This window comes from Temnothorax longispinosus, chromosome 2, assembly GCF_030848805.1.
Source record: "Temnothorax longispinosus isolate EJ_2023e chromosome 2, Tlon_JGU_v1, whole genome shotgun sequence".
In the NCBI taxonomy this organism is placed as follows: domain Eukaryota; kingdom Metazoa; phylum Arthropoda; class Insecta; order Hymenoptera; family Formicidae; genus Temnothorax; species Temnothorax longispinosus.
The window spans coordinates 7,247,075-7,274,163 of record NC_092359.1 but is presented as its reverse complement, the minus strand read 5'-3'; the positions used below and the strand labels follow the sequence as shown (position 1 = coordinate 7,274,163).

Genomic DNA, 27,089 nt, shown 5'->3' with positions numbered 1-27,089 from the left:
AGATTTGCATTCTGTCGGTTTCACGCGTATCTTCACAGATGTAATCAGTCGCGTTTTACGCGTATTTTATCAGACATAACTGCTGGACTTGTCACAGTTGGAAAAATTTCAAACATGTTTAGATTGAGCATCATTAAAAAAAAGTAAAAGGTACTTTTAGTCCTACTAGAAAATAAATGAAAATATTTGGTTGTCACCGCGAGTGACATTTAGTTAGAGGAATGTCTGTAAACTTGGGAACGCAATGTACAACGGTAATGCATAGGCGATTTTCTACTCTCGTGGAATACGTCCATAAATATTTCATGGTGAATATTGAGAAATAAGGCACCAGGCAATAGTAATAGACGCACCGATATTATTTAGATCCGCGTGTATTCACAGTATAGATACAATTAGTCCTTAATTTAGGATCTTAACTTACGTATCCAATTCTTACAATATTAATATTACTAATATTAACAAATCATTCGTTCGTTACGAGATTCGATCGGTAGGCAACGCGATTTATATATTTCCGCTCAAGTTTTTCTGTACCGGCACGTGCGATCACCTCGGGGAAACAAACGGCTGACGTTTTCTCCATCTCTATTCTATCCTGCGGAAAATCGCTCCATACGTATCGAGGCATGTGCTAGAATGTACCTAGATCGTCCAAAAATCGGCCGCGCGGAGAGATACTTCCGCGATTTTTGCAGCTCCGAGAACCGGCTCGTTACGTCGCCTTTCGCTAGACATTTCGAGCGTGCCTGGCATAGCCGCCCCACCGCGCGGCACCCAGCTACCTGTTGGCTAACTAAACGACACGACGTCGCGTCCATCCCACAACGGCAAGATTTCATCGTCGCGGACGCATCCGGGATTGTTATTTACACGCGTGACACCAGAACACTCGAATATCCGTCGCCGATGACTGGGCTTCCGTCAACACCGCGAATCCAATTTTCACGTAAAAGTATCGGAAATCTCCTGCTGGGATCTTACACAGAAAAAAAGAATATTCGTGATTTGAAAATATATCTTTAGTTTCAATATGGAAAAACCTTGAAATGAGATTATATTGCGTTTAATGAAGAAAACTTGCTTGACTAAAGTCATTTTATATCGTTCAACCAAGAAAAAAGTTGAAATTCTTATAAGATTATAGATTTTTGTGTATATACGAAACAATGAACGCGTTAATTTGAGTACACACATAAGTTTTGATTTGACACTCCTTTTTTCTGTGTGATTTACATATTTTTACATTTGATAATTTCACGTGCGATTTTGACCTGCCGACAATCATATCTTTATTCATTCGTATAAAGGCGATAACAAAGCAATGTCATGTGTAAAACTATTATCTATTGCCATTTTATCAGGCAGTGCCAAATGTTAAACTGGATTCGAAGTGTTCGCATCGCCATGTATCTGTTTTCGGAGATTTCTCTCTTCCTCTCTCTTTCTTTCCCTGAGTTTCTTTCACCGCCGTTGAAAGTATCGACACGAATATCGTGAGCCTGTTACCGGGCTCGTTAATTATCACAAAAACGCGAACGTTGCGTCGAATAAGCCGCTTCCCTTAAGTAATTCAGTTCTTTTTGCTCCTAGATTAATTCTATTACATAGTGAAATACTTTCTGTTATAAAAAATGCAAATATAAGTGCCTTTTTTTCTAAAAAAAAAAAGATAGACGAGGTAAAGCCATTATTAAAAATATGCCGCACAATTGTGCGTCAATTTGGTGTATAAATCTTTCTTTATACGACAAAGTGTTTCGTACGAACTATTACTGTAAATATTTTTATTGTGAATTAAATGAGCAACGGGTGATGTAAACGTCAAGTTATGCACGCTTTGCGGTCGTTTTATCGAACTAACGAGGGCATAATCACGATAAATTATTTACTATTACCGTCTCCATTTCGTAACGTCGAAATAAATGATAATTACGAACCTGCTCGTCGCATCGTACAATGTACGTGCGTACGAGATATTTTCGCTAAAAATATCGAAAAGGCGCATCATCGCTTTGTAACCGAAAAGTTACTTGCTTCCGAAATAAATATATAATTTTTACAAATACGTATCTCGTAATGTCGGAATAATTTCGAATCGCAAGCATCTACGTGCATCTACGATTCTCGAGATGAAAGATATTTACAGCTACGTACATAAATAAATGCGAAGTCTACCGCCTTCACGGAGACGGCAGTAAAAATGCTTACAGTGCGATGAGAGAGTGTCGCCGAACTGCGCCGAAAGGCATCAGTTTCAACGAGTTACCAATTCGTCACCAGCACTTACCTATTTACAAATGCGTTTGCTGGCGACGAATTTCTTTTGTCGCGTCATCTCGCAATATCGTCTACGGAATAAATGCTCGCGCTTATTTTACCGAGTATCAGCGCGAGTATCGTTCCGTTATACAAATCCGTTAACTCTATATTTGTACAAGTACAAAATACCTACAAACCGAATATTTAACTACGTAAGGAAGACTCTGTTATTCAGTTCAAAATCGCAAAAAAATTCGTTCTAGGCCGGAGGATCATCGACGTGGAATTTCGCTCTTCTTCGGCCTCCTCTCCCGAATATTGATTCACCGTACTGCATGATGCTCTCACTGTTCACTATTGTTCCAATACGATGCGTGTAAAATCATCACAGCAACGAGTTTAGGACGGAAATAGGATGTATTCCCAGTAGGTTAAGCCGAACTTAAAAGCTCTCTGCAACAACAATGGGTTAAGGGTAAGGTGACGGGTGTATACGTGTATGTATTTAAAAAGTCAACAAAGACCAGCGATTAGACAGGAAGTACGCAAAGTCAATTATAACATTTAATACTTTCAAAAAGAAATTATTTAATTTGATTATTATTACCCGATTGAAAATTATCGCAGACCGTTATTTATTTCTCACTTATTATTTATTTCACGTACTCTCGTACGTGTGAAAAAATTATTATAAGCATATATAAGAGACGTATGGATGTAACTAGTGAAATTAAAATTAGATGTTCCTATACGGTCGTTATGTATTTTCCGGTAAGCGAGCAAATTGTTCATAAACCAAGCAAAACTCAACGTTAAATTGGCAGCGATCATTATCCGGAAACGTTGACTCCTCGAGCAAATGTTACATTTTCCTAGCGTGCGTGTAATACGCAGGTAAGAAATCAGGCGTTTCCATTGGAGCGTGTCTCGTTCGCGGCATTCCTTTTGCGATTAATATGGTAATACTTACGTCGAAAGTTCCCTCCCTAGTAAGCCAGTTCCAACTAATCCAGTACGCGATCGACTCCTATTCAGTTGCGCTCTCCTTTCCGCTGTAAAATTAAAACAGGATTGAACTCGTTACAATAGGCTTGATAACTGTTTGAGAGAAATTTGCACCATATTAGTGGAATGTATTTTAAAAGAAGTTATGCGCTTTATAAGATAGACGTTTGTTTTCTCGATAATTACTGCACGAAACAGGAACGGAACATTATTTTATACATTATTCATGTACCAACACTCCAAGAATATATTCTTAAAATAGCACAATTTACAACACTGAACGTAGCAAGGAAAACAAGATTAAGACAAGCAAGGAACTCGTTACTGCATTTAATTGCAAAAAAATATATATGTGTATTTTTATACAAAACAATCTACATATTTTATCGAAAACTCGATTGTTTTGTGTCACACTTAAAATTTGAAGCCAAAACGAAAATACATAAATAATCATAATAATCATTTAAATTTTTACAAAGCAACGTATTAAAGAAAATAAAAAAAAATTAATTTTAATATCACATTACAATCATCAGTATCACGAAAAATTGTAAAATTTTCGTTTACATATTCACCTACATCTCATTGAACTTTGTAGTCTAGATACATACTTAAGTGATCGGAACGACATGACAGAAGAGCATTTTGATTTTATCTTACTATTTCTGCAGTAATCAATAGAATATATTTGCGTGCGTCAAATACGTACTTAAAACTCAAGACTAAATATTTTTCATTACAAATATTCATTTCTCGTTTGCTTAAAGAATTTGATATATTAATTAAATAAAATCCTATGTAAAAATATTTATACGCTCTATGAAATATTGCAAATTTTCAGATCCTTTATAGTATCACAAATATCATAATTATCAGTCTTGAATAGTTCGTACGGCACGTAAAATGTAATTACAAATCCATAGGTAAGCAGAAGTTTTATGTATTGTGTACATCGCATCGAAACTATACTTGAATCAACTTCCTAGTCTCAAAAATAAAAAAGTATTTAAAAAATCACTAATTAACATGACTAGTGCAAAATAATTCTTACATTGTATCCTTAAATATATAATCACGCAGAATTATATTTAAAAAATATTAAAATGAGAACGTCGCTTATTTTAATAAAAAAAATCAAATGACTTCTAGAATATGCATTTTAACACTTTTTAGAGCAAGTTCCTCCATAACAATAGAGTTAACAAGATTTTTTTTCTCGTCAGTCTTTCCATTTTCAGCATCAGTCTTGTGTGAATACCAAAGCAGCATATAATTCTATTAAATAGTATTTATCGGCATTTGCCAAAACTTCCATTTCTTTTTCCATGACTTATCCTTTGATTTTCTCGATGTATTATGATTAATATTTGCATCTGAATTATTTTCCGGAGCGAATTGCTTGTATGTGTTTGCAAGTAGTCCAGAGGTTTCCCCGGACACATTTAAACCTTTTCCAGCAGCACGAACAGAATTTGACGGTAAGACGTTTATTAAATGCAACGGACTATTTTCCGATAATAACATAACTCCACTTATCTCTGTCACTAGCGGCGACTGCGCTTTAGTTATCGAATCGCTACTCGGAAACTGAGTAGATATACTTGAGTTAAAAAATCTTGAGTTTCTCAAATCCCGTATATTATGATTCTCGTCATATGTCAGATTTTCGAAATTTTTCGATCTTAAAAGTCTCATCGGAGCGAACGGCGGTCTGAGTGTCTTAGTACGAAAATCATCGATCGATTTTGACATCTTTTCATCTACAGAATTCGCGCCAGGCGTGTTCACGATCGGTGGCATAGTGATACTCATACTGGATGGACTTTGCAAGTAAGTGTGCAGCCTACGGCGCTTTGTGACTGTGTTGCTTGCACGTATACGTTTGCGATTCGATATGGTGCGGCGCACAATGCTGTTTCTCTTACGTATCTTGCTGACTACAACGCGCCTTTGCTTAACGGGACTAAGTATACACGCTCGATTAATAGAAACGTTTCCATCAACTAGCGGACTCAAGTCCGATTCAGCATTAACGCATCTGGACTCCAAGTTCCTGAATGTTTTTAGCAAAATATCTCTTTTCGGTGTCTCTTCGAACACCGGCATTGCCGTGTAATACGCGCGATTACAGCGGCTGCACAATTTCTTTTTTTGAAAGAACGTGACTCTGGACGAATGCCTCGTCTGCCTAGGCGTCTTTTTGGCCTCGTCTATCAGTATTCGCTTGTACATTTCTTGATTTTCTTCTGGCGTAAGGAAGTTCGATGAATCGTCCGCCGCGCGTATTCCAGCCATAATCCTGCTCGGAAGCATATCGCGTCGCATAATTTCAGTTGGAGTTAAATTTTCATATCTGTTTATTAGCTTAGCAGATTTATCTAAAGTATTACTAAATATGTATGCTTGAGCTGCTTGGTCCTTCTTCACCATTTGCCTCTCGATGTACGTCCTATACAACTTACCACCAGCTACGCGGGTTTGTCGTTTGCGTCGTTGGTCTGGTCGACTGAAGGCCGATCCAGTCTGCAGCGCTTCCATCAGACTATCCATGACACCTTCCTGCGTCTCGTGCGCATTCATATCGACCAATGCGCGTTTACGTGCAGCTCGCGCCGCCTTTTCTACTTCTGCTTTCTCGCGTGCTTCTCTTGCCCGTCTCTGTTTCTCCTCGCCCTCCTTCAGCTTCATTATCTCCCTCTGCGATTGCTACGGTGAGAATATATAATCGCGTTAGATAGCGAGTGGATAGATTGCGGCGTAACATAGTCCGAATTAGCGCGTATTTACCAAGAAATCGTCTTTGAACGTCTTGATATCGCCGAAGAATTCCTCTATGGTGTACTTCTGTTTGTCGAAGGAGAAGAATTCTGAGATGTCCGTGTACAAAGTGTCCATATTTTTGAACATATTCTGTAGAACTTCGTAAGATTCCCTGGCTTTCTTGGCGAATGGCTGTAAAGTAGCTTCGTCAAGGAAATACCTTTGTCTGATCAATATGGGATCCAGGCGATGTTACCAATCGTAATTAAGAAAGAATTAGTAAAGGATACTCTCATGACATCTGCAAACAGGTCCTCATCGCACTGCGGAACTTTGGCATTCGTGAGATCCTGTTCGAGATTACGGATATTGGTCTCCATTTGACGTAACGTTCTCTGAACGTTCTCTAAAGACACTCGACTGGCGCGATCTACGTGTGCTAGTTCCTCAACGAAGCTGAGACATTCCGGAAACTTTCTCTCTATCGTATCCACCAAGTAATGCATAAGAGTTTGTTTGTTATCAATGTCTTTAGTACTGGTCAGCTAAAAAGAAACAAACATATCGTAAAACGGCATGAAGAAAATAAGCAATTCGCGCTACATATACTACAGAACAAACCTTTGTAAGAAAACTAATCTCGAATCCGAACGCTTGACCATTTTTCGAACCGGAATTCATATAGTTTCCGAGTAACAATATTAATTCGAGAATCCGTGCGAACTTTTTGCTACTCTTCACTTCTTCGCATGCCGCTGTAGCCGCTACTATGTCAGGTTTTATATCTTGTACCAACTCCTCGTATCGCAGCATAAAGCTTAATGATCTCAATCTGGGTAATAATCTTTTTATCGTAGATATCTATGACATTAATGTTTGTAAATTTCATATTCAGAATGAAATAAAAATGTAGAAATTGTAGAAAAAGTCAAGTAAGATTACCGTAACACAAAACTGTTCCGCTTCAGTCAAGTCATCGTATTGATCTTTGTACATCTGTAACTTCGACAATTGGTCCGGCGGTGGTAAATACTGAATTAACCCTTGTAATATATTATCAGAAATAACTGGTCCTTCGCATCTAAATAAACATCTTTTCACTTCTACATAAGGCATGTGCTTTAGCGTCCCACCGAGAAGTATCGATATATTTTGAGCTGCTTTACTGTCCAAAACTTTAAGATCCTTTACTTTTTTCGTTGGGGCTGACCTACGTGTGCGAAAAATTGATTTATATCCTATATATCCTATATATATACATGATATAAAAATGTAATTATTGAAACTGAATTTACTTATCAACTACATCATCCATTCTTTTCCCGCTCGGTTTCGATGCAAACTTTTGCGCAAGACCATCCAATATTTCCGGACTAGCTAATCTATCTTCTTGTACTTTTGTCCAGAAACACTTTTGTGTCAATTTGTGAGGCAAAATCTGAAACATCATTAAATTTTACATAGTAAAAAATATGTTATCTTAAAAAAATAGTTAATATCTAAATCAATATTATATTTTCTGTCAATAACAATTTGACCAAAATAGATTACACATACCGCTTTCCAATTCGCTCTTTTGAGTGGAACGTCTACTTCCCACTTCTTTTTCGGTTTTAACCCATGAGGCAAAACTTGTATCGCTGGGGGTGGTGGAGAGAATCCCCCCATCATCGGTGGCGGTGGTGGGCCCATTCCCGGCATAGGTGGTGGTGGAGGTCCCCCTCCCATACCAGGCATAGGTGGAGGCGGAGGTCCTTTTGAGCCAGGCATAGGCGGCGGAGGTGGACATGTCATTCCAGGCATCGGTGGTGGAGGTGGACCACCACCGCCAGGAAGAGGAGGAGGTGGCGGCGGCGGTGGTCCGCCGCCCATTCCGGGCATAGGTGGTGGAGGCGGACATACAGACCTCTAATCATATAATAAAACATTATTGTTAAGATTGTTCAATTTATGAAAGTGCACATATGTCTTAAAAAAAAAAAAAGATTCAATCGGTGTAGATATGTATACTTACGGGACCACCAGGCTTCCCCGTTCCTTGCTCCAGTTCTTTAATCTTGTTTTCTGCATGCTGAAGCTTCGCTTCGGCTTCTTGTCTACTAGCTATAGCTTCCTCTAACTTTTGCGTCACCTCCACCAATCGGCGTTCTTCCTCAGCCCGTGACTTTTCGACTAGGGTATCGATTAACGGTTGTACGTCAATCTGGAAGCGCTTTGTCGCGCTGAAATCCGGATCACAGCCTGAACGATGCAACACAATTTGCGATATACACTCCTCGATCAATTTATAATACGCCGGTCTAAAAAACAAATAATAAGAGAAAACGAAAAATAAATAAACAAGAAGTTAGTCATTAGGAATATAAACGAATATTATAATTATTCATTGACAAAATCGCTTTAGTAAAAGTAAATGTAATCGTGTATATACTTACCGAACTAGAGCATCATCTCGAATAAATAAAAGATGTTGAAGTATAGATAGGAAGTACGGCTCAGCGGAAGTATCCATTACCATGTTTTTTACTACTTCGAAGCAATCATTAACGTCGTCTAATTCTAAGCGTACGTTGTCAAATCTCTGTACAAATTCCTCATAATCCTCCTCTTTGTGATCATTGAAGATCTTCAAATGCGTTGCCAAATCTTCCGACTCATCTTTCTCTAACATCTCGAGAATATCGGCTAGACCTACTCGCATTACCTCGTTCCTCAGATGTAAACGAAAATCAAGGTCTTCCGCGGATGATATTATCGAGTTTATGAGTTGAAGACATACTACCTGCAGCATAAAAATAAAAAAGATATTTTTATATCAAATTAATTATTTAGACTTTTTGTTATAAAGAGCCATGTAGTGACTCGTCAAGGATTTTTACATATACATATTGCGATAATTCGTCGTTAAATCATTACAAATTTAGTTTTTTTTACTTGATTTGATCATTTATACAAATATTGTTTGACAATGTAATAAAATTATTGTTGCATTTCAACTGTGCATATAAAAAAATAGTATTCCTAAAGTAAAACATTGCGTTTTTTATTTGAATTTATTTATCCGTTTTGTAGAAAAGCAAAATATTATTTATACAATGATTGAAATCGCGTGAGTCTCTAATAAAGAATAGATAATGGAATAAGCAAAACGTACCCTTAAATTCTCATTCTTCTTGTTCATCAAACCCTGTACGATTGGCAGAAATCTCTCACGACCTTTGAACTCGCCGTTCATAGTAACCGCGTCCAAAACCTTTTTGTGACTATCGCTGGATATGAGGCATACCGCGCCGAGTAACTTTACAGCTTCGGACATTACGGACGGTTTCGTCGGCTCCAATGATCTGGCCACGATAGTAAGAGCCTCGTGATGCGCCAGCATCTCCTTTATACCAACAGTATTGTTCATGATAGCCTTTAAACAGCGAATACATTCGTATTGTATCCGCTCGTAACGGTTGTCACTAAAAGAAAACAAATTTTTCATTAATAAAGAATAACTTGGGTCTCGTAATAAATTCTGTCATAAGCAGTATGGGTCTCGCAATAAATTCTGCCATAAGCATCATGCAAAACCAAAGTAATAATTAAATAAAAAATAAGAATGTCTTATACTGAGCAGCGTAAATAAAGTAATTCTCAAATTAAACTCTTTTGCAGTATATAAAAATCTTATAAAATTAAACGATTTATATTGTTACATAACAAAATTTCATTCATATATAATGTAAGCGATTAAGAAATATTCAACATAATAAATATCGCAAAATGACATTCAAGCTAATAGTACTCTTACATGAATTACCTATCGTAATATATGAAGGCACTGTAATAGAATAATATCAATGTTAGAATAAATTGTACATTCAAGGGACGACCTAAACGTTATGGAACACTTTATTCGAGCGCTTTATATAGAATTCACTTACTTTCGGTAACATTCATTGAGAGTCGCCAGAACCTGCTTGAGACCCTTGGTGCCGAACTCTTGTACCCAGCTAAGCGGATTATTAGTGAGCGCGATCCTGAGGGACTCGATGCAGCTGTAGATCTTGTTGACGCTCAAATCGGGCTGCGCCAGGTACTGTATGTAGTCCGCCGGTTTGTCGAATTTTGATCGGTTGTCCTGAATGCTACCCTTATAGTGCAACACCAGCATCTCCTTCTTCTTCGACTCCGATTGCTGGCGCAACGGCTCCTTCTTCTCCTCCGTCAAATTCATATTGGCCTGAACAGAAAATTAACGATAATCTTCTACTCTTTCAAGATACATACATAATTGCTTCATATTATTTAATAATTGTTGAACATCCTGCTTATGCGTCCTATCGACACAAAATGCATATAGCGAAGAAATGAAGAATCGACTGCATATCTCAACGCTACCGAGAAAAAATATGTCTATAAATTATCGGAATATATGAAACACATGTGTGCGGCGTGTACGCACCAGCATTTCCTCGAATCTATCGTTCACCGTCTCCTCGTCCATCCTCTCGATGATGCAACGCTGTTGCTCGATCTCGTTGATATCGTCGCCGGAGTGCGGCCTGGGCATGGTGTTGCTGCCCGAGTAGCCGCGCTGTCCACGTATCCCGGGCTTCTTCGGCCGGCCGAACCATGTGTCCAACTGCAACAATCATTTTAACACGCATTTCAGTTTATCATTTATCAGAATCAGACCGTTGGTTTTAATTTCACGCGAAAGGAAAAGCTGTCTTCGAGGAAGAATATCGCTTTCACTATCATTATACTGATTTTCTAGAGCACCGCATGTGCAGTATTCGGATTTCTTCACACAATAGCAAACGCGTCTGCATAATAATAAGATGAAAACTTCGATGTAAAACAAGGTTTATGGAACGTAGAAACTTCGGCGAGCGCTCATTGAAGATCTAAGAATTTTTATCTGTGGGAACAAATATCGTATGCGGAATACACGAGAGCCTTGAGACTGGAAGATCCACGGGAGCTCGGGGTTTCAAAGCCTCAACGAGAGAGCGACGAACCGTAAAAGCCGACGTTGACACGAATCCGAGTAGTACGCGGCCTCGAATCGAGCGCAAATTCGATCGCGGTCCGCGCGATCGTTTCTGATAAAACTGCATTCCGATACCCGAGTCCGACGGTAAATATTTTCCTTCGCGCGGTAACGGAAACGAGTTTGCGTTTTACGATGATATAACCGTCCAAGCGGCGACTCATGCTCGCTCATGGCTCATAAGCTACGTGCTCGGAAGCACATCGAATTTTTTCGAGATGACGCGAAATCTCGCGCTGGAGCGCGTTCCGGAGCTGGAAGCAATTATCCCGTCCGCTTACCGCGAGATAACTGGACACGCGTTTACGCGATACGCGGCGACGGCGTTGCGGAAGAAGCGACCGAACCGAAAGATTTGCCACGTCGTCGTCTGGTCGTCTCCTCTTCACCGCGGTTCAACTCCGAAGGCTAATTCTGCCCCGAAATCGAGACCCGATCGGCGTGACCGGAGGCCACGAATCGTAATAAGCAGGCAGGACGTGACACGAAGTAGCACACGCGTGAGAAATTAATTACTATCATTATAGATTCTTCGGCTGTCCGAACGTTGGGTAATAACGACGACCACGTATACGCGTAGATCATCATTAAGTGATTACGGTAAACGTTAACGTTCCTCGCTAATGTCGCATACGAGAAAAAAGAACTTTTATCATTAAATTAATGAGTATAGCACGTCAACGTGGAATTTCGGCGTACAAATTCGCGGCACACAATGTTGCAAAAATTCCGTAAAATATTTTATCATTGACGAGGCCTACAGCAGTAACGCGATTACAATATAAATGATGACGTCGATCCCGCGCAAATGTAAAAGTTATAATTTTCATTTAGACAGTGGAAAATAGCACGTAATGTCGAGGATGACAGAGCGTCTTCATGCAATTAATTGCACAACTAATATATAGTCATGACTATTGCGCAAAAACTGAAAACGCCAAGCGAGTGATGATGACAGACATTAATGTGTCAAGATTCCCCTTATTAATTTTCATTATTTTCTTTCCCTCCAACGCGGTCATTAAACATGTCCAAGATTCAAGTCTTGAGCTCATTCGGTAAATAGAGGCAAACGAACGCAGACCGCCTTTAAAATCTTAATTTAAAATAATTTAAACTCTTAATTTGCAAGAGCTATATTGTTAAATATTAAAGGATAAAATTTAAATATCTTGAATTAAATAACATTTTGTTATTTTTAACTACCATGTGTCGAAATTTATTACTTTAACACAAAACAGTATTATTTTAACTCCATTGGTTTAATTAAATTAACATTGTTTTAGTTAAATTAACAACATATCGAGTAAGAGCAGTGGCGACTTATAGGAATGGTTGAAAACTCAAATTAAGTATAATTTAACACTATACGAATTTAACAGTGTACATACAAAGCTGCGTGAGAATTGCCAATATTTTCCGATTTAATGTCAATACGAAAGCCACCTCTTTTTTTATGCGAGAGCTACACTGTCAAATATTAAAGAATGAAATTTGAATACCTTGTTGAAATTAAATAACATTTTGTTGTGTCAAAATTTATTATTTTAACAAGTATTATTTTAACGCCATTGGTCTAGTCTTAAATTAATATTATTTTAGTTAAATTAACGACATATATCTATATATATGAATAGGAGCAATGGCGACTTACAGAAATGATTAAAAATAACTCAAAAGGAGTATAATTTGACACTACGAATTTAACAAAGTAAATACAAGCTGTGAGAACTGCCAATATTTTCCGATTTGATCAGTCAGTACGAGAGCTTACCCAGTCCGTGATCATTGCGACGTGCTCGCGATGACACTTCGAGGACGATTAATTCTTCGACGAGTGACTCACATCGGACACGCGCGTAAGGTTCGCGAGTCCAAGCGGATTCGGACGCGTCGGTCGTGACGGACGCACCTTTATTTTTAGGCGAACCCACGCAAGCACGCGACACTTAATCACGCGTTTTTCGCAACTTTTTTTTACGACGCCTCGAGGACGACGGGATGAAAAAAGAAACGACTTTTCCAGCCTCTGGGATGAGAGCTATCGTCGGCTTCCGCGCACCCAGCAGCCAGCCTCGAAACGCTGTCGCGCTAGTCCCTCTCGGCGGCGGAAACACCGGCTGACGTTTCCGCACAGGCGCCTACGACCGTGTAGCACTGTATATCCATGCATCCGCATTCACGAACCAGCGGAATAATTCAGCCGCTCGCAGTGAAACAGAACGATCGAACACGCGCGTTTCGAACAGCGACGTACGGGAAAAATGAACGTGTATATCCACGCGTGTACACTGATCATACACACGTATAGCTGTACGTCGTTTCCAGCGGGGAAAATTAACGTGGGCAGAGTGGCCTCTCGATAAATGATTGTCGTGCCAGATGAACGTCGTAACTATCTCTAATGTTAGATTGATGAACTTCGAGAGAAGAATCCAGGAGGGTTCAAAGAATACCTCCTCGTTTTATCGAAAAAAAAATCAGACAGAGCACATCACGTTAACAATATATAAAAGAATATAGTACATATTATCCAAATATAATCTGCAGTAACATATTATTAAGATCCAGAATATGTACGGACAAACAAAGATTCTGCGGAGAAATATTATGAAAGACGCGACTCCAATCGCGACGACAGAGAAACTCGCGTTTGCGATTATTCGATCAATTTCAAGCTTAATATCGTGTTCACCAACAACAATAGCTTATTTATCTGAGGAATTCTCACGATAATGTCTTTCCCACGTAACGCACTACCGCACACACCCGCAGATTATCGGGGAATTCGAATAATGAGCGGGGAAAGAGGGAGACCTCTTCCCCGACGAGAGAACTGCACTTAGAGAGGAACGGCAACAAACTGACTGCGGCGATTATCGCCGGTCCACGACGCTCGAATGTACCCATCCCTTCCCCCATCGCTCCGATTTTAAACCGTGAGTTAGCGTTCGGACGAGATCATTTATTAAATTATTACCTGATGTTCGGCACGATAATGGCGCAACTCACGAAAAGTGATAAAGCAAACTGACCACGTAGTGTATTTCCTCGTATTAAAGACTATGCGCGGAATGTGGCACACACGCAACCCTCTCACTTTCTTCATTAATTAATGTAATTAATATGTTGCTGCCGCGTAATTACATGAAACTCCAATCTAATTTTTCCCGAAGTATAAACCTCGCAACATACGCGGCTATTACCAACATTCGTTTCATTTATAATTAATATCGGTTGTCATTATCCTCTAATAATCTCTACGAATTAGGCGTACGAATAAAATCTTACATTTTATTTAACTTGAAGTAAAAATCAAGCAATTTCTTATCATAGATTTTTCGCACAATCACCGCGTAAAAAAGGATTATCTTTGATACAAGGAATCGCTCATAGTGACACATTCCAGATTAAATCCAACACGACGAAACGATTCGCGACGCGGAATTACCGCAATTGTAGAAAGTTCGCCGGCTAATCCAGACGACAAACTTCTTTGATCCTTCGCAAAAGATTACCGTCACGGCTCGTGCCTTCACGCTCGTGACGCATTCTACATTGTGTATTTCCGCACAACCCGAAGAATGTCCCAAGTTTCACAAATTTTCCTTCGCCTACCAATTCCTGAGTCAAGCTGCAGTCAATTTTTCTTACAAAATATTTGACAACTCATTTTTTTTTACAATTATTCAACATTTAGCAATAAATGTCCTTGTAATAAGAACAAACAAAAATTAAAAATAAAGTTTATACTTAAATTAATTGCTCTCCTAAAACTTAATTTGAAATAAGCATTACTAACTTTGTAATTAGTTGTTACTCGAAAACAATTAAATATATTTTACATTTAAAAAAAATCAATATTAAATTGGGTAAAAAAAACCATGGGTAAAAAAATATAAAACCCCGAATCTCTTCGGCGCCCAACCGCGATTGTGTGGTCGAGCAATAAAGGATCCAAAAAGAAGAATCCAAAGAGAAGAAGATGAAGAAGAAGATAAAGGCAGAGTCCAAGCAATTTGTCGTGTGTCGAATTTCGGCGAGTCGCTATCGCGATTTCATAATAGCTGATCGATGACTCGTTATCTCGGCGTTATTCCGCCTCGCTCGCTCGCTCGTCCGCGTGAAGGTGCGCCCACCAGGCGCGCGCGCGCGCGTGCGTTATACAGCCTCGGTACAGTTAGGCCGTAACATAAGATTAACATAACGGCACCGTCGTGGAATTAAAGAAACCAAAAGGAGAGGAGATGGAGAGGAGATCGCGTCGGACGTCCCGGCGCGTACACTTACGGTACGCGCCCGTATCGCGGATACCGTGTCTTCTCCACGCTGACCGCTTATCAGCGAACAGGTCCGAGAGATTCGTATATGAGAGGTGTGTGCCAGTTTCGAGGGCCCTCTTTTCCGCGCGCAGCGCTCGGACCGATTCACCGATGTCGGCCAACGACGGCAGGTCGCGTGTGTATAAATTGCGCGTGCCGAAGGGGATTAGGATTAGCATCGTAATAATCTAGTCTATCCTGCTCGCGTGCAATCCCTGTCATTAATACCACGATGCACGTAAACGATATCCCCCCGTGTTGTTCTATCAATACCTCAATCAAGGCTGTAATTTTTTACGGGCGATTTCAGCTTCTAATTACGTCATTCGATTTTACGTTCTCGCTATTCTGCATTATTACAATTGACGTAACTCGCCGAGACATTAGGGTCTTGATTTCCTACAGTTCGGTTTCTCTTTTCAATTCAAATTTCCGCGACAGGATGATGATGAGGAGTTCGCCGCGACAGTTCGAACAGCGACAGTTCTATTCGACGGAAGAGAGAGATCACCTCTTTGGACATAACTCGCAAGAAACTTTCTCCTTTATTTTCTCGCTACTGACGGTTATAATTCCAGTACGCGGTAGGTTTATTCTCGCGCAGCTGACGTCATGCTTCCAATGAGAAGATATCCCCCGACCCTTAATATCACTGTGTTTTCAACTTTCTTTGTTTTGACAGCGAATTCGATACTCGAAGAAAATGAGCTCGCGTGATCGTCTTGTCACAATATTTTCGCCCGCGAGGCGGGATGTGTTTTGCCTCGACCTTCGCAAATTCATTTACTCCAAAATTATCCCGCTCCGAGATCGTTCAACGTTCAAAAAAGAAATATATAATATGAAACTCGAGGAGATTATTATCTTCCGATTGTATTATCTTCTTCTCTTCTCCACGCATTGGATTCTGCTTTCAGATTATTCAATAGCGTCTGCCCACACTTCCCGTCTCCTTTCACGGCAATCATGTGGTTGACCCCGACCAAAAGGATAGATCGCCGTCGTGAATCATGCGGATCCTTGCGTATCGCGGAATGTGCCCGACCGACTACGTCATAGCTCCGAATAGACAAGGTTCCGACAGATTCGATAAAAAGAGGCACATCGTCTGACGTGTTGTTCAAACAGCACGGCTTGTGTGCGACTTACGCCTTTAAAGGATAATTTTGATGATACTTTGTTTTACCGTAGCAGTAATTAACTGTCATTGCCAATAATATCTTTGCCAATATCGGAGAAATACTTTATCTCTGATAACAAGATACGAGCAGCATTAAATAAATAATATTCTCTGCTCTGTACAAATACTACGAGTACAATGTAACAATTGTGCGCGTGTATTTCGCAACATGTCTTAATTGTAATAATCTTAATAATATATAAATAAGTTAATTAAAATTACATATATCTTGTAAAAGTTATAACAGTAACAAATTGTTGGCTTCTTAACTGCAGATCTAACACTTCGTGTTTGTTACGATTTCGGACAATTTAGAGAAATTTTATTTATCTGTATCAGCTGGTTAATGTATGTGATAATTGACGCGTTAAGTACTTCAAGGATTTATATTCAGCGATTATCATCGACATTGACATATGGCTGGGGGCTTCTGCCTCTCGACGTGTCGATCGATATACATGTTTTCTCGATTTCCCCTGTGGACCGCGATCGCGCTCGGTGTAAACTTGACACGAATTCGACATGAGATGTCCTCAGATGCCGTCGCATACACGCATATTCCGTAGATGGGCGTTCGTACTCGATAAAAAAAAAAGCTGCCTTTTTCGTCCTGTGATCCTTGACGTTAAGGACTGTCTGTCGTCCGCAATATCCCGCATGTTTACACGACGAGAAACATATGCTCCGGACAGCGAGAGAGATCCAGTCAACAAGATCGCTTAACCATGTTACTCTCATATAATTAGAGATCCGGCTTCGCGTCACGTTGTTTACATCATGTTATATAGGGACGTATCATACATTTTATACACGGAACAAATACGCATTTACGATGTAATTGTGAGAAAAAGACAAGTGTGTTATAAATGATTATACTATATAGAGCTTCGACTTACATATTGAAGCGACACGAATCTTGACAAAATTAAGAAATGAAAAAAAAAAGAGAAGAACTTCGCATGAGTTCCGCAAATTTTTTCGATATGCTCAAAATGCCGCTGCCGTTGCATTTTGGCGCGGCGCGGTCGCGTTACGTAACGCTCTACATACGCGAGCGTAAACGGCCACCTGTTCGATCGGCCGCGCCGTTGATGACCGCGCTTAAGTCGCGATTAAGAAAAATCTTCTCGACGAGCCACTTAACGAATTAATACGTTTGACGCGTTAATCGGCGGCTTCAATTCATTCTCAATTAACGCCGGAAGAAAAGAAACGAGCGGCCGCGGATGATCTCACACACTCGCGCGCGAAGCGATCGGGCGATGACGCCAGCAATCCGAGCGACCTTCTGCCGCCGCGCCGCGGCCGGCGCGCGAGAACGAGAGAGACCGAAACGGTGTCAGGCGAAATTCCGACGGGTATGCAGCATGCACACGGAGGTCGAACACGATTCTTCCTTTTTCTCTCTCTCTCTCTTTCTCTCCCTTTTTTTTCTTCTCCTTCGACCTACGCGCCGAGAAGATGATCCTCGCGGCTGAAAGGTGCGCCTTTGTCTCTCCGCGAGAGACGCATACCGGTTTAGCACCTCCGCATCTGTTTTTCCACGCACGCTTAACGCTAAATGCGTCTGTCAGATTTTGAAGCGTACCCTGCCTCTGTACGATAGCACGGAGCTACAATTACACGTTGTATATGCGCTTAAAAAAAAAAAAAGAATTAGATATCCCGGTGGTTTTATTTTCACGTGGTATCCTCGTTAAACAAGACTTTCATGGCACGCGAATTATAATTTAAAAAAAATATGACTGCGAATAGAAATCAATATGCATTGGCAACCGCCTTGCTCTCTTGTAAAATATTTCGCGTGTCGTGACACGAGACGCGAGACTGAATAAAACTAATGGCCATGCAAAAAGACGTACACACGACACGCTTCAATTTAGAAAGCGTTAATTGTACCAGGAATGTGTGGAGCTAGAACTTTATCAGTCGCGGCGCAAAATTGATGTGGAAAAATGCAATTTACTTTGCGCACTGTATATAAGCTATCTATACATGTCTGACTGTTGCATCAACCGTTGTCACTATTCACTGAACACTAAACGCTACGTAACCACCACGTATCGAAGAGTGCAGTTACCCGGTTTTTGCACCCAGAGGCTTTCAACGTGCGGCTAAACCAAACGCGCGAGAAAAGAATACTATCGTAGACTGGGCAAGGATGACGTTAACGATAAAAATTAACAATCCTAATCGCGGCGTGAAATCGCAAACTTACACGACGGTCTTTATATGCGTGCTCGATGTGTAAGTTGCCAGCTAATGCGGCTCGAATTTTGTGCTGCATCTAAGGTTGACGATATCGTTTACGAGCGTGTGTTGCGCGTATCATCGAGCGTATATCGTTCTTTACTGAGGGATCGCGTTAAACCACGAAGCAGCGGTTCCCAACCTACTTACTTTATACGAGCAAAAATTCGCAAAGTATCACTTTAGCACTAACGTGCGCGTTGCTCCTAATTAATTCCACGCGATTTACGAAACTGGTATACGTAACGAGCACGTAATCTATTTTTACTGTTTATTTTAACTTTTCCCGAACGACAACGCGAGATAAAATTTTCTGTTTCCTGCGAAGCGCAGAGTTTGATAAACGCTGCTGGCGCGATAGCGGTTTTGATATCGCGGACGATTATCAAGAATGTGCTTATCAACGCGAAAGGAACAATGATGCGCGTCCAGAACATTAGCGAGTACTTCGAGCGAGAATAAGAAAAGCTGAAGATTGGATATAAAAATAAAAAGAGTGGCACGTAAAAGTAGGACGGTCGGCTGTCCACGTAAATGGTAGTATTTTAAATGTTTTCACTACGGTGATAGAAAATGGTGACAAATACGATAACACAACAGGAAACTCGACGTATGCCCACGTATGGCGGGTATCGCTACGGAATTCCTATGTACTGGCAGGTTTTGTCACGTTGCGTGAAAAGTTTCTCGCGCGCTATTTCCTATTTTTTTCTCTCTTTCTCCTTCAATAATAACTTTCGTCTATTAATAAATAATAAAAGCGCGTATTTTATAGCTATCACGACGTTTTATCATTGCGACACGTCATGCACGACAATGTGTGACTCATCTCGTATTTTCGAATTCAAATATATCTATAATGTTTTTATGTTCTTTTAAGTAAAAAGAAAAATGTATACAGTTGAAAAACTTCTCTCGTTTTATCGAAAACTGGTTTCCCCGAAAGTATAAAGAGATCCAAAAAGTCGTCGTCCCTACCTTGGCGCCGACCTCGACTTTATGATACCAACTGTTTCTTCTTTGGATGCCAGACATTTTTTTACTTCTTAGAAGCTGTTCTTTCGCGTCTAATTTATACATTATTGTAACATTATCGGCGCACGCACTCCGGTTTACGTGTTCAAATGTGTTATCGCGTCACGAAATCAACGTTAATCCAGCGCAGAAATGACGTTAATCGATGGACCGATATCCGCGATAATACGACGAAGGGAAAAATCGAGAATCAATACAGCGTTCTCGATTGTGCCTCGGTGGTATTGAAACCGCGACTGTCGCACGTAGGCAAATGGTGTAGTATTGATACCGACGTTACGATTGCGAAGCTCGCAGAGATAAGAAGCGCAGAAAGGTATGCATGTATTTTTAGAACGGACTATCCTAATATTGCAATTCAACTTAAAAGTAGTGATAAAGTAATCAAATCATACGGGTCACATCCTGGAATCGTCTGAGAACACTACCGTAAATAAGATACAATTATATTTCTGAATAGCTTCTTCATTGTTTTTACTTCCAATTTTGGATCACAATCAATCTTGGACTTGGACGTTTCGAGTAAAATCTCGAAGCAGGACACTGCTGTATACACAAAAATCTAAAGCTAAATCAATCTAAATTATCCTAAACGTTCTAACGACAGTTTCTTCTTATAGTTAGACAATCTATATTTTCCTGTTCAATTTCAATTCACAGTACTGATTTATGATACCACATCAAAGTTTTAAGCGTACTGCATTATACTTTATTTGCTTTATTTCCTTAATTTTATTAACTTTTTTTTTAAATAGACAAGTTAGGATTTAATTCTACTCACAAAGCCAGCAGGCTTGTCCCTTCTGTTTGCCATGATCCTGTCTTCCAGATTTGTTACCTCCTTCGATACATCTCTCTATCCTAAAACAGAATTTGGAAATGGTTATTTACAAATAAATGTGCCTTCCAAATGAATAAAACTGAATTTAAATTTGGATGTAAATGTCTCCGACATTTAACATGTGAAAATTATTGACTTAGATTATTAACTTATTTAAGACTTAACGTAACAGGTGGATTATAGAATATTACTCCTTTTAGCAAAGATATAAAGATACTTGTTACTCGTAAAATGTTATCATTGTACAAACACGTTATTAGTCACAAGTTAGTCATCAAACAATATAATAGCATCCTTATTACAGAATATAAAAACATTGAATGTAGATAAAAGACCCCAGATAAATATTAACCTTTCTGATTAGTTACACTGTTTTAACAATTATGAATAAATGTCCATTACTTTGTCTGTAACTTGGTATTGTCATTTTTTGGCATATGTGCTAGAAAAAAAAGAAATAAATTGTTTTCCTCTTTCAGAACCAAGTTGGATTCACCTGAATGTTTTCAAACGTTTTCAACCACTTGTTGGATATCTATCGGTTATTTGCCACAAGAAAACCTACACTTACGTTATAACTTTCTCTCTCTTTGTAATAAAAACTTCTCAAGTAATTTTATTAAATTGAGGAAACGGGATTTACCTATATACGAGGCATAACCAAGGCGCGTCCGAGAGAGAAAGGTTAGTTTGGAAATACAGAAATCGAATTCTACGGAATAATGTCACGGACCCCCGTGGCAATGTTGACAGTATGACTTCGGGCAAAAGCCAAAAAAAAAAATCGGCCTTGACACGAGAACGCGATTGGATCTACGAGTCTGGCGGAACGATTTGTTAAAGCAACACACACGTTCCGTTAAGGTTAATTCCCGACGTGGGGTACCGTACGTCGATTATCGTCCCTGACAGGGGATCTCTCTATCTTTCTCTCTCGTCTGACGAGGATCGTTCGCCCGCGGCGTTTACGTTTTACCTGAACTCCACTGAACTCGTCGACGGCCTCGCGCTCGGATTTGCGCGCTTTTACGTTTCGGAGTCGGACACCCTGTGGCCGACAGCCCGAGCCGACGCGACGTGCCCAGCGTCGTCGGTCTCTGTCTCCCTCGCTCCGTCTGTGTCCAGGCGAAAGGGCGGCGAGCGGCGAATCAATCCACGGGGTTGACCAGGGTCGACGGCGTTGACGCGCGGCCGCGATTTTAACGTCGCGTCGTCGGTCGACACGCGGCGCGAGACGCACTCGTCGACGGAAATTTCCAAGCGGGGCGCCTTTCTAAACGGAGCCCCGTGGTGAAAAATGTCCGTTACCGCACACACGCCGTTATACTTGTTGCGACAATTCCGAATCGCGCGACCGAACCGACGCAGCGCAACGTGCGCGAGAGCGCCAAAGCAGTGACGGCGACCGCACTGCCGCCAACCGACGAGGTCGAGATCTACGATGGGATCGCGCGCCGCCGATCGCCGATCATCGCGATATTCGCGATGATCGACTGACCGATCGATCGAGGGGCACGCGATCGCACAATTTCCCTCGAAGAGTTTTAACCTTTAGACCGCCGAAAAGCCTAAATATAGGCTCTACGTATGATCGGAACTTTGTATATGTTATATATAAGATATAAGCACAACAATTTGAGGACTTTCTAAGAGGATTAAAGCTCATCAAATGCCGGCGCTCTAAAGGTTAATTGTCGCGCACAGATCAGCCTGATGTTCGTTGTCCATTAATTTGCGAGAACGCTTCTACTTAAGACCAGTTTTCATGAACTCTCACATTCGACGAGAGATTCGTAGACAGAAAGAAGGGAGATTGAAATTTATCGTAAAGTCCTGTAATTTTCTCGAGTATAAAACAAAGATTGCCACGGCATTTTTAAGAGCTACACATATAAAACAAAATTTAATTTGAATGTCAATAATGTCAGGATGACTCGTTAAAATTAGATTTATATTTCGCCAAACGATCCAGAATATCTCTTTTCGTCATTTCGTAATATCTAAACATGGCGATCCGGATCTTAAGACGGATATTAATAGTTCGATCTTATATTTAAAATTGTTTTAAGTACGATTTCGAGAAATTATGTGTCATTTCAATGGTATTTCAAAAATCAAACGACTGCGCGTCTTCCGGTGGACCTCGAGAGACGCGCTCCTAATTCCCGATTCCCGACGTGTCGGCCAATCGGCGATCGACGTCGCGTCCGCGTCGCGACGACGTGTCGCGACGACGACGGCGGGGTTATCGGAAAGTCGAAGGGGCCGCGAGGCGATCCGAGGCCTGCCGAAGCGCCTGCGTGACGTCATGCTGGAGCAGAAGAGATAAGAGACGGTCATAGAGGAAGGGAGTCGAGTTCTGTTTCCTGGTGTGTCGTGTGTCTCGTTTCTCGTCTCGGAGCATCTGTCGGGGAAAGATTGTCCGCGCGTCTCGTCAGCCTCGCGTATCGCCAAAATGTCGTACGCGTACCTGTTCAAGTATATCATTATCGGGGACACAGGTAAATAAAACGTGTGTGACGTGCGCGCAGCAACGCGCGGGCACACCGTCCGCGAAACCTTCGCTCCCCCCGTGGGCGCCTTCTACGTCGTCCGTGACAGGACCCATTGTTTTCATTTCCGTGGTGCGCGACTGATATCGCCTGATTTGCAAGCGCCGAGAATAGTTCCGCTTCACGGAGGCGGGACCCACCGTCGAGAGGATTCCCTTTGACGCGCATTTACTTCCTTTTCTCCGATATATACGTCGCGTGTCAACATATATTTGACGCGACAGATCTCGAGTATTCCCTGGTCCTGTATCATATTGCTGTTTAATTTATTGTTGCCGCTCTACACCCCGATCGAGCACTGTACAACTTTGACGAACCATCGTGTCGATTTCCACGTTAACGTCTATAAATAGCGCGTTATACGTTGTATCTTATAATTATCCCTGCTGCAATTAAATATCTTATATATTTATTATTACGTATGAAAATATTGTTTTTATTTTATTTCTGTAATAAAATTGATAAATTTTTGCAAATGATCGCCGTATCGAACACAATGGACGTAAAGTTAAAATATTATATAAGCCCAATATTTGCGAATATATTATACAAGAACTTGTGGGTATATTAAAGCGAGATAATATGCATAGAGAAATTTTTTGTGTTTAATCGGATATATAATAATGGGACTTTTTATCACTACTATATTGTAATATATATAAATATGACTTTATTTTTACATAGGAGTTGGAAAATCCTGTCTTCTTCTTCAGTTTACGGATAAGAGATTTCAGCCAGTCCATGACCTGACAATAGGAGTCGAGTTTGGCGCTCGTATGATCACCATTGATAGCAAGCAAATTAAACTGCAGATCTGGGACACTGTAATTATTTAATTAACTCGTACTATCTTTAATTAAAATCACGCTTCATATTACTGACATTTATTGACAAGATCCCGATTGATTTTCTTAATTAGAAATTGTATTAATAATAAATATTTAAGTCGACACATTTGCACAAAAAAATTAAATAGCTTTAAATTATCTAAAGAGATACTTTAAATCATTCTTGGTAGGAAATTACTTTCTTTTTATTTTAACATTTTGCCAAGATGCAAATAAAATTTTGTAAATCCCATGCTTTCTCTTTCTATTTAATTTTCTATGACTAGGAAGAATAGATTGTTAATTGTTTTCTTGATTTACGTTTTATAGGCAGGCCAAGAGGCATTTCGTTCTATAACAAGATCATATTACCGTGGAGCGGCCGGTGCTCTATTGGTATATGACATTACACGTAGGGAAACTTTTAATCATCTTACAACATGGCTGGAGGATGCGAGGCAACATTCAAATTCCAATATGGTTATCATGTTAATTGGCAACAAAAGTGATCTGGATAGCCGAAGAGAAGTAAGGAGAGAAGAAGGCGAGGCTTTTGCACGAGAGCACGGTCTTGTTTTTATGGAAACCAGTGCTAAGACTGCGGCCAATGTAGAAGAAGCGTTCATCAATACGGCAAAAGAAATATACGAAAAAATACAAGAGGGAGTCTTTGACATTAATAATGAGGTATGACACTTTCTAGTTAATCTGTGTATATTTTATATACAAGTCAGATAAACGAAATCTCTACGTAATTTTGTATTTTTTAACGTTATTTTTTTCTGATTTTTTTTTATTTATTGTTTAATAAGAAAATTAAGAAAATAGTATTGTATATTGATATAATCACAAAATATAAAGATGTTTTGTTTGTTTATCTCGTGTCAGTGTGAAAGAAGATAAGAAATGACAGATAAATACGCAGTGACAATATATAATTACATATTTATCTCGTTTTCTTTTATATTTGCATTATTTTCTGGAAACATCTTTGATACATCTTTAATATATCTTTGATATATCTTTGACGCAAGAAAAAGAGATATTGTATTATAAAACGTGTATGTATATGCTTTATAATAAGATGTTTCTAAACCAATATAATAATTGACGTGCACAGGCAAACGGTATAAAGATTGGACCACAGCATTCGCCAACAAGTCCTGGAGGTTTAGCAGGAACTGGTGGACAAGGTAGTGCGCAGGGTGGTGGGTGCTGCTAGGGGCTGGGGCTTATCTGTCCACCGCTTCATCCTTCTCCGATCTGAATTGACCTTACTCCTGCTCTTCATTTTAATCTGAACACAATTACTTTGTACAACTTAATTTTGCGCATATCGCGTCATGAGGTAACAAGTGACACACGTGGTATATTTATTAGTTAAAATAATCTTATACACGTAATAAATAGGATTATTGTAAGACGAAAATGTTATACATCACTAAAATCATGAAGCATTAATAAAGTCTTTATTTACAAATTCTCGTAAAGATACGAATGAAGTTATATCATTCTTCAATATATTTCTGGCGGATTTAAGCAACAGACATTCTTTACAACTTGAAATACAATTATTATTTATATAATCATTATATATATATATAATCATTTTCGTTCTTGCACATCACGTAATAGTTTTACTTTCTGTGCATAATATGGAATATTATTTTAAACCAGTATCTGTGAGATTCCATTAGGTTTTATGTAAAAACTTTTACATTTATTTAAAGTATGAATAGTATAATTTAAATTTAATTACATTGTAAAGTTTAGCTAAAGGCTTGTCTCCCACTTTATGCAGCACGTCATAAAATAATTGTATTAAGTAATGTATTAATTATCGGGAGTGATAAAGCGGGAGAGGACAGGCACTTCGATTTAATGTTTTATATTTGTTTAATATGTATTGTGTACTGTAATGTATAATGTGCACTAATGATCAAAATTCCATTCTAATGGTAATGGCTCATGGACGCTGATGTACCAGTAAATTGATTTGACGTGATTTACACCTAATTACTTAAAACTACCTTATATATATGTATGTATTGATGTATAAGATGATGATTATATAAAACATATATTAATCAATGCCACGAGAAGGCCTATATTTAACCAGATTTATAATCTATATAATATTTACCAAAAGATCTCTTCTTGCATATGTTGGCTATTGGTATCATTATTTATGGTTTTTTTTTCAAGATGAAGACGTTATTAGTGCTATAAACGAATCAAAATCATTTTTACAATTTATATTATAATAACTCAAGTCCCCTAATATCAAATACATAACACAAGAGTTATACGTTTAAGTTTTGTAGACCATAGATAAAGATATCAATACAAATATGGCAGTGATAATTTTACCTGTACTTTATTAAGATCCAAAAATAATTCCATTTTAATGAATATTCCTATCTTTATTTCACAAAAATAATTATAAATATTTCAGAATTTACTTACAGAGACATGAGACACAAGGTATTTAAATACATGATGAATTAAGGATAGGCTTTAATATATAGTGCACGTTATTATATTTATTGAAAGATTCGTCAGTTGGCAAGGAAAAAAACTATACATTAATATTAATACTTCTCGAAATTATGACGTATTTATAAACACATAATATATCTAATTAGTACAAATTGGCTTCTCTGAGCATTATATTTTGTAATCAAAATAATTTAAGATATTATAAATAACATCTTAAATGATGAGCTTATATCTAATTGTTATACCAAAGAATATGTCGGCATTGTATATCTTTTTTGCGCTTGTACACTGTAATGATTAAATAACACATGTACATTGGCTTCAGGAAATCACATTCAATACATTTGATTTAGTATAATCTAGCGATTATTCTACTTCTACACAATCAAAGTTATAATTAACGGCTTGTGATGTATTTTGTATGTCTGCTCTGGACATATCTTTTCAATTGGAAAATATATATGTGCACATTACTTATTGTCTCTGATCCTAAGATACATCATGTAACGCAATTT

General features: G+C 39.2%; 2 protein-coding genes across 7 annotated transcripts; one reads left to right on the top strand and one right to left on the bottom strand.

Moving 5' to 3' along the window:
- Nucleotides 1–358: 358 nt before the first annotated feature.
- Nucleotides 359–22,105, bottom strand: Dia (diaphanous related formin 1). 6 transcript variants are annotated; one of them, XM_071798096.1, is made up of 17 exons: nucleotides 21,673–22,096; nucleotides 20,637–20,716; nucleotides 10,478–10,657; nucleotides 9,957–10,255; nucleotides 9,833–9,853; nucleotides 9,182–9,491; nucleotides 8,463–8,809; nucleotides 8,042–8,327; nucleotides 7,585–7,935; nucleotides 7,323–7,465; nucleotides 6,970–7,237; nucleotides 6,649–6,888; nucleotides 6,318–6,572; nucleotides 6,055–6,219; nucleotides 5,730–5,973; nucleotides 3,233–3,314; nucleotides 359–2,715 (listed from the first exon to the last, which is right to left on the bottom strand). In XM_071798096.1, the coding sequence occupies exons 2-17, from the start codon at nucleotides 20,667–20,669 to the stop codon at nucleotides 2,694–2,696; spliced, it is 3,246 nt and encodes a 1,081-aa protein (XP_071654197.1). In that variant the 5' UTR covers nucleotides 20,670–20,716; nucleotides 21,673–22,096; the 3' UTR covers nucleotides 359–2,693. The 6 variants fall into 6 exon arrangements, with proteins under 6 accessions (XP_071654197.1, XP_071654195.1, XP_071654196.1 ...); XM_071798094.1 differs by lacking the exons at nucleotides 20,637–20,716; nucleotides 21,673–22,096 and adding an exon at nucleotides 19,799–20,088; XM_071798095.1 differs by lacking the exons at nucleotides 9,833–9,853; nucleotides 20,637–20,716; nucleotides 21,673–22,096 and adding an exon at nucleotides 19,799–20,087.
- Nucleotides 22,106–23,004: 899 nt separating this feature from the next.
- Rab2 (RAS oncogene family member Rab2) lies at nucleotides 23,005–27,047 on the top strand. Its single transcript, XM_071769938.1, has 4 exons — nucleotides 23,005–23,197; nucleotides 23,933–24,072; nucleotides 24,406–24,762; nucleotides 25,196–27,047. Exons 1-4 carry the CDS (start codon nucleotides 23,152–23,154, stop codon nucleotides 25,295–25,297), a joined length of 645 nt encoding a protein of 214 aa, XP_071626039.1. The 5' UTR covers nucleotides 23,005–23,151; the 3' UTR covers nucleotides 25,298–27,047.
- The last annotated feature ends 42 nt before the right edge of the window (nucleotides 27,048–27,089 follow it).